At 31.3% G+C, this 8886-nt stretch overlaps 2 protein-coding genes across 2 annotated transcripts; one reads left to right on the top strand and one right to left on the bottom strand.

Annotated features, from left to right (window-relative positions):
* Window positions 1-529: 529 nt before the first annotated feature.
* On the bottom strand, window positions 530-5505 carry LOC125077837 (T-complex protein 1 subunit beta). Its single transcript, XM_047689922.1, has 10 exons — window positions 5351-5505; window positions 5055-5228; window positions 4848-4983; window positions 4541-4760; window positions 4272-4410; window positions 3935-4143; window positions 2991-3165; window positions 2305-2482; window positions 1935-2138; window positions 530-1253 (listed from the first exon to the last, which is right to left on the bottom strand). The coding sequence occupies exons 1-10, from the start codon at window positions 5351-5353 to the stop codon at window positions 1081-1083; spliced, it is 1611 nt and encodes a 536-aa protein (XP_047545878.1). The 5' UTR covers window positions 5354-5505; the 3' UTR covers window positions 530-1080.
* A 497-nt stretch (window positions 5506-6002) lies between these two features.
* On the top strand, window positions 6003-7980 carry LOC125077913 (synaptobrevin-1-like). The gene has a single exon (XM_047690026.1). It carries the CDS (start codon window positions 6125-6127, stop codon window positions 6485-6487), a length of 363 nt encoding a protein of 120 aa, XP_047545982.1. The 5' UTR covers window positions 6003-6124; the 3' UTR covers window positions 6488-7980.
* Window positions 7981-8886: the final 906 nt, after the last annotated feature.

Raw genomic sequence — 8886 nt, 5'->3', positions numbered from 1 at the left:
TACGCAGATGTAAAACTTTGATTAAAACAGATTCACATAGAGATTTGTTTTAGACTGGGATGCAAAATATCTTATTTAGTATTTACTTAAGCGACTTTATTGTACTACTCGTCTTCTAGTGATCGGTGCAAGGCGGTTTACAATTATTATTATAAGTTTACGGAAAACCTTTACAAATGCCTAAACCAAAAATAGGTAATGTACTGTATATGATATATATATATAGATAAGGTACTGAATATGTGTGACTAGCGCGCGGTGATTTTCCGTGTGCCATAGAGTATTCAAACCTTCCTACTAGGGAGGAGTATCTGAATCTCTTATGCTATGTTCTCAAATCCTTATTCGGCGTTTCATTCTTATCTAACACACGTTGACGTAAAAAAAATATTTAACACAGAATCAACGTCGGATCAATAAGTCAACCGTTATTAAAACTAGCTGTGTTTCTTTGAATTTATCGTAAATAGTGTCATAACTTAGATTGTAGATGAAGAATTAAAAAAAAAAGAATTTGTTTTTTTATTTTGTGAAGATTTTATTTTTTGTTAATACATATTAATTATGAAGGCATCCGCGGCCGAACTAAAACTAAATTACTTTAACGTAAGTTGCACAGTTTTCATCCGACATTCCTGCTAGCAAACTAAAATTAAATATTATACTGTTAATTTCAACTTTATTTCGTGTTCCCCGAGTACGGAATAACACTAAATAATAAATAAACGATATTTATTGTGCACAATTAAAATTATTTTCATAGCAACTTATACCAGAAAATGGTATAATTTGTAAATAATAAAATGCATTAGATTAATATTAAGTCGCTGCATAATATTAGCGAGGTAACATTATCATGAAAGCAAAATACTTCAATATCTTCAAAAGCGTGAAAAAGATCATCACAATAAGTGTTGCCAGAATAAAATAGATTCTTGTTGTAAACCATAGTGATGTTATTATTTTTTTAATATAATATTTGTATAACTATTTCCTGTATCTTTAAGTCCTATTTAAAACAGACCTTAAACACACTTTTAAAATAGGATATTGTAAGAAGATACAATCTTTATTAGCCAATTAGCAAGGGCGACGATCAGGTCCACGTCTGCGAGGCGCTGCCTTTAGGATATTATCGACGCGAAGAATTACTTCAGCGGCCTCCGCGGCGGAAAGTAATACTTGACGTTTGACAACATACGATTCGGTGATGCCGAGTTTTTTCATATCGCCAACGCGGCCATTCTCCATATCTAAAAGCAAAATTGAGATTAATAAATTGTACTGATTATATTTTCAACATTTTATTACCACTAATATTATTACGTTTTCTTATAAATATAAATTAATTTATATTTCGTACGGTGACTTGAACTTGGTGAACAATGCAGTACAGATCATAGATTATTTTTAATTACCACATAAGCATAACATTAAATTACAAGTCTTCAGGTAATAATATAACTAATTATATATTCATTAACTCATGTTACATGTACGTTTGAAAAGTTGTACGTTTATTTAGTATCACACAAATATTATATTATGAGTTATTTTCTTTTTTCCGATTCCAAGGAAAATTCCGAAAAATCGGTTGTTTCAGAACTTAATATTTATTTACGTTTATAGTTTTAGGACAGATTGTTGGTATTATTTTTAAACGTTGTAGCTGTCATGCGATATATCAACGCAATCGGACGGAATGTCAGTCAGAAAGATAAGAAAAGAGGGAGTAAAAATGATTACGAATATTAAATTTTATGTGAATCATTTGCTAATTTGCGTAAACATTTGCGTCTTGTGGGTAACGTCAACGTATACCGTCATGCTCCCTCACCGCCGCCACTCTCTACTCTTGTCGCGTTGCGACGTATATTTTTAGCTAACGAAACATGATTTAAATTGACGACTGAGCGTCGTGCGGCGCGACTCACCGAGCCCCATGGTGCTGTCGGCCTGCGCGTGGTGCGCGCGCAGCCGCGCGATGAGCTCGGCGCTGTCGTAGCCCGCGTTGTCGGCCACGGCGGCGGGCAGGCGGCGCAGCGCCACGGCGAACGCCTCCACGGCCGCCGCCTCCTTGCCCGCCGTGCGCGCCGCCGCGCGCGACACCGCCTCCGCCATCAGCATCTCGCTCGCGCCTAAGGGACAGTCACTGTTTATTAGATTGGTATATCCCTATATAAGTTCCTTTGCCACCCTCGTCAAAATGCCCATTATAAAAAACAAGATATATATAGTGCATAAACACCGCTTTTTTTTTATTCGTCCTTGTGTATAATGCATGTATAACTTTAGTTTACTTACCACCTCCGAACACGACTTTCGGTTCCTTGACGGTAGCGGCGAGAACGCACAGAGCGTCGTGTAATGAGCGTTCAGCCTCGTCGATAACTTGTTGCGTCGCTCCGCGGATGACTATTGTGCACGCCGAGCCCAATTCTACTCCAGAGAAACGGATCAGGCATTCATCGCCGATAAGTACCTGTAAACAATTGAGTCATAAGCATTAATCGTTAAAATAACTCACATGCTACTATTTTATATAAATTTAATTATAAAATTAAGAAATTTTAGTAACAACTGTATTTACAATATGTCATAAAAATAGATTATTGTAATAAATCGAAATAATATAATTTTGTTTTGACTGATTTCGGTCACGGTCGTTAATCTCAAGAGACAACCTTCATCACGGTAGCATGCGAAAGCGATCCCGTAACGCCCGCCAAAGAGACAAAAATGGTATCACTGGTTTTTTAGTGAGTATTCCGGTGCACTAAGGCGCGCTATGCGTCCTGGGCAACGGCGAATCCCACATAACCTCCACTTCATGCATAACGCGTTCTTTCCAAAGAGAGAATAGAAAACGAAAGACAAGCCAACTATGCAGAACATATTATGCACACTCTCATTAAAGATAATCAACTAATAACATTGCAGTGATAATAAGTGAATAATAAAGTGTTTATTATAATTGTACAATTACATACCTGTTCAATGACTTTGCAATGCCCAAGTTTTACTTTTTCGGGTGAGTCAAAAGTGGATACAATCTCTCCTCCTGTCACAAGTGCCAGTCGCTCAATGCCATCAAAATCTGCATGTTCAATAGCCATCACACCTGCATCAGCAAACAGCTGCTCGGGGTAGTTATAAATAAGTTGCCTATAAAAAGATACAATTTCTAAATTGTATTTCCAAGCATTAACACTGATTTACTTAAATATTATATTCCACTTTTTAATAAATAATCAGCTTATATCATATACAACTGAATGCTTCCATTAACCTTTTACACTAAAATCATGCTCTGTAAAACTAAACTAATTGCACAACACTAATACATGGTACTTGTACAAAATCTTCTAAATCATTAACATTTTACTGCATGTCACTCCGCAAAGTTGTAAAGGTAGAAATATTTTTACCATCATCAAAGTGAGCATCATCAATGAATTTATTTATTTATTTTATTTATTTATTAAAGAACCACCAACAAAATTACATGTGGATATTTTACATAAAATTTATCTATCCTTAGGTTGCAATTATACATGTAATTTCACTTAAAGGTGCACAGCATGCATATAAAATAAAACTATACAAAAACATATAAGGCTAAAATTAAAATTCAAACTAGGACTACCAGTATTTAAGTAAATATGAATTTATAAAACATAAGCTAATTATATTATTATCATCTCAATGTTTTATTTTAACCATTAAAACAGTACCAACATTAGTGCAATACCATCCATTGATTTTTTAGTTGATTTATATGTCAACTATTCAATATATTTTTGGTTTATTTTCATTATAATTGTTTTCTAATTAAATAATTTTTTTGAAAATTAAGATACAATTTAAACATATTATGTGTTGTTTAAATTGTTTCTAAAAAAATATTACTGAAGTTTTATAATTGTTTACTCACCTATTAATAAACACATTGCATTTATGAGAAAGGATTTTGTTCACTTTGTCCTTCATTTTTTCTTTTTCTGCAACTTCCAATTCTGCAATTTTGGCCATTGAGTCTACTTTTATTGTTGAACCAAATACTTTGATTTTATCAGTATCCATAGGAGTGTTTGCAATAAGGATATTTGCATTTTCTATACGCTTAGGCTGATGAACACCCACCTTAAAATAAAATATATATATTTATAAAAAGGTTATCAATAACAACAAAGCATGCACATTTGACAGTGCAAAGATTTGTATTATGTGCAAGGAAGGAGACAAATATAAAAGCATATAAGATAATTTACCTTCTTGTTTAATAGGAACCCTTCATCGAGAAAAGATTCTTCCAGCAATCCTCCAGAGATCTTGATGATCTGAATAGCTTTCAGATTTCCTGAGCCTTTCAGTCGAAGAACTGCATCTACTGCTAATTTTGTGAAATGCCTAGAAATCAAGTAAAGAATACATGCTGTATTATTTTAATTGTTGTTAAACTTATATAATTGAGTATATACAAAAATTTAATAAATTATAATTATATTCAAATATATTACAGTAAAATAAAGTATCTCACTCTTTATGATTTGATAGAATTTTGGAGCTTAAAGTAGTCCGTGCAATGTTTTCCAAGTCAACTCTAAAGGCAGCATTATTCATATTTTTATCATGGTCAAAACTAGTATCAGCGAGTGCCTGCCTAGCAGCATCAACTGCAATGCGCCAACCAACAATAATTGTCTGAGGGTGAAGCTTCTGTTCCACTAATTTCTCTGCTTCTCGGAGTAACTCAGCAGCTGTAAATTGAAAATATACAAAGTATTGAATATAATAAAATCCATAAAATGTAAACATTTTGAGAAGTTCACTAAAATATACCATACCTAATACTGTCACAGAAGTTGTTCCATCACCAACTTCTTCATCCTGAACCTTTGACATATCTACCAAGATTTTAGCAGCTGGATTGTCCACACCAACCGATTTCAAAATGGTAGCACCATCATTTGTGACTTCAACCTTAAACAAAAGCAAAATTTTAAAAATGCTTAGATTGTTGACATCTGAGCAATGATACTTCAAATACATACCTGTCCTGCATTTCTACCATAGGAAACCAGTATTTTGTCCATTCCTTTAGGTCCAAGGGTACTTTTTACTAAATCACCAATAGCAATCGCTCCGATGAAACTAGACATGCGAGCTACCTCGGCTTTTTCTTCTTCAGCCTCATTTTTTAATATTCTAATGGGATTGAGTGAAACCTGAGCGTAAAATAAGAATTAATTACAAAAATGTGCACATGTGCGGCATCTACACTTTTTTCACACTAAAGTAATTATTCAATTTTATATTGCGTATGGAATTTGCATATCGTTTTACATACCATATTGATAACTTCAGTTGATTTACGAATAAAAGAAAATCTTCGACTAAAGGCACTAACCAATATTATAAAACTTAGGAAAAGCGCTTTTAGAACGACTCAGACTCATGCATAAAAGATCAAGATTCAAGACATGCCATAGATAAAAAACAAAGGCATGATCGAAACCACAGATTGAGAAATCAATCGATACAGATTATAAAATAATTCATATATTTATGGCTCGGTAAATATAGCATATTTAAAATATACTAATGAAGGAATAAGAAACAAGTAAATAAATAATGTGAAACATAATATTCACTTTTATTAAAATAATAATTCTGTTTCATTCAATAAATAAATAAAAAAATTAGCTAATGGTTGCAAACAACCGTAATATACATACAATTTATTATATTATAATATAAAAGATTGAGAAAGAATTATAAATTGCCATTTGTCAGTCTCAATATATATAGTATAGCTATTTTAATTTAAGGTACACTGACTAATATTCATTTATTGTATTTTCATGAATTGTTTATTTTCTTAATAATCATTATAATAGAGTAATAAATTGCAATAATAAATGGTATGTATGTGTTACATAAGTAAATAAAGTAATAACAAAATATATTTTTTATCTGTGAAAGAATCAGTCTTCAACTCTCAACTTATTGTAACTATTTTAATGAAATAGTGAAGTTGTGAACGCCATATTTGTTTGTGACTAATTGACTAAAGTATTTTTAAGTTATAGCATTGTAAAGATATTATAACAAAACAGCAAATATGGAAAATCAGGGCGGAACTTCGGGTCCTAGAGTAAGCGATAAACGCTTAGCACAAACTCAGGCAAAAGTAGATGAAGTAGTTGGAATTATGCGTGTCAATGTTGAGAAAGTATTGGAAAGGGATCAAAAGCTGTCCGAGTTGGATAATCGTGCTGATGCCCTACAGCATGGAGCAGCACAATTTGAACAACAGGCTGGTAAGCTTAAAAGGAAATACTGGTGGCAAAACTTGAAAATGATGTTGATAATTGGTGCTATTGGTGTTGTTCTGCTTATCATTATAATTGTGTGGGCTACTTCCGGTCATTCTTCGAGCTCAGCGCCGCCTGCAGTACAACCCACACCACAACCAGGAACATAAATTTTAAAGCGATTTGATTAATTTGCTACACCTGTTCTACAACTACCTAACTAGTATGATTCATACAAAAACAATGCTTGACTAACTACAAAGACAAAAGTCAAAATATTTTGTAATTATATTACCTTCAGATTTTTAAAAGATGTTGGATATTTCATATTTACTTGTATTACAGTTTTTAAAAGATTTTTAATCTACAAAATCCTATATTGTTAATAAATTTACAAATTAACCAGTGCTATTTATATCTTTGAGTAAATGTTGAATGTTGTATTTTTGTATGTATACAAATTGATCTAACAAGCTATTAGTAAATTTATATATGTATTATGCCAACTGAAAATGTACACAAACAAGACTAAAATTAGATATCTATGCATAAATTATCTAAGATGATTTTCAGAGCTTAAATATGAGCCTGATATAATAAGGAACTGATTGTAACTATTTAATATTATATAATTGGAGGTAATGGTAAAGGTGTTTCATAATTACCTATAAAACTAGTTATTTTTGTTGTATAGTTATAAATGTCATTAAATGATCAATTTGACTATTGTCTACTCTTGAAATTCCATTTGTTAAGCACAATGTATAAACTGCAGCAGCACAAATTTAGTTATTAAACATTTAGTTGTAACATGATATTCTTAACATATTTTTGTCCGTATATTGTAAGGGGATCTTGTTCATTTATTTTATTTGCATTTCTATTAGATTTTTATACAGCCAATGGGACCAAAAATTCTGTTTGCAACATAAAATGTCTAAGGTCCTTCAATATTATCACCATCGTTAAAAGTGTAAGTTAATGTTGTATATTAAATTTATATTACTTATCTTTATCTAGTTGTTTTATATAATATAAATGAAAAATAAATGTATTTATTCTACAGTTCTATAATTTAAGTTACAAATTCTTATCAGAATTTTCTAGATCTTTATATTTTATCAATATTTAAAGTCAAGATAATGGTGAGTGAGTAGTGCATACATGAATAAGATAATTTAATTTGAAATTTCATACAAATATATAAATTACTATACACTATCACATGTCTAGATTAGTACCTGCAGGTACTTCAATATTATACTGCAGTATTCAAAATATTAAAGCTAAACAACATTTTGTACATGGTATAGTTTTATCATATCAGGTTGAGAGTTATTTGAAATAAATATTTGACCAGTCTTTAAGACATTACTTTGGAAAGTGGTTAAATAATAGTTTATTCAATAACTAATAGTCAACCATGAGATCTGCCTAACAAGTTAGACTCTAGACGAAAGAGAAGTATCTCTTGTACTAGTAAATGATAGTATGCCATAATTAAACTGAGAGTACTTGGACATGCAAATATTGTTTCATAATTATTAAAATACTTTGTTATTTCTGAATAATTATTTTTCAATTGATGTTTGCTGACAGTTTTGCTGTAGTAATAAAGTGAGCAAGTTAATTTATGTTGTTAACTTGTTTATTGTTGCTTTGACTTAAAACTTTTAATTTTAAAGATTCAATATAAGTTAAAATTGGTGCTTTTGTTTGCACAATATATATATATATATATATATATATATATATTCCCAAATATACACAAGATTTTCATTAGGTATCTATCAGCTCTGCGAGTGGACAACAGTGTGTCGTAGATAAAGAGGGCGCGACCGAAAATAACTCAATATATATATATTTTTTTTTAATAGCAGCGGTTTCGTTTTTGGCGAAGGCTGAGAAGTGATAATGCTCTTAGAGATTTTCAGCGCAAATGCTTCTAGTTTTATCAATGTTTCAGTCTGTGATTGTGCAATTTCTAGCGATTTGTTACTTTATTTATTCATTTTAATTCTTAAATCCTCGCCTTGTCTTTCTCATTTATATCCAAATGTTTTTCATATTCGACATGTTTTCTACCAATTGTTTTTATGTTACATTTAAGAGTTTTTACGCGGTGTTAACCGGTTCTTTCACATAGTGTCCTTCGAGATGTTTCGCTATCTTTAACTTGGGTTGTACTGAATACTGAACGAAATTGACATCAATTTGTACATACATGTATCGGTATTTTATCTTTTCAGTGATTTAGTTATTAGACTTGATAATTTATATAAAGGATTTATGAATTTTATGACTTGAATCTTAATTTTTCTCTCGATCTTTTTTTAATCTTTCAAATCCACGACGCTTAGCAAATCCTTTTTCTCAAACCTCAAAAGATATGTAGTGAATTGTTGATGGATCATGTTTATAATATAAGAATGGAAATAAGATAACTTACAATTCATAACCAAGTAACTGACATTTTAATAGGCATACCTCAAAATAGTTTTTACCCCCAGAGAGCGTTAATAGTTAATACTATTAATGAATTCTCATCCATAAAATGTTTAATATAATT

Source organism: Vanessa atalanta, chromosome 4 (genome assembly GCF_905147765.1).
Source record: "Vanessa atalanta chromosome 4, ilVanAtal1.2, whole genome shotgun sequence".
In the NCBI taxonomy this organism is placed as follows: domain Eukaryota; kingdom Metazoa; phylum Arthropoda; class Insecta; order Lepidoptera; family Nymphalidae; genus Vanessa; species Vanessa atalanta.
The sequence above is the reverse complement of the archived record's forward strand: the minus strand, read 5'-3'. Positions and strand labels throughout refer to the sequence as shown.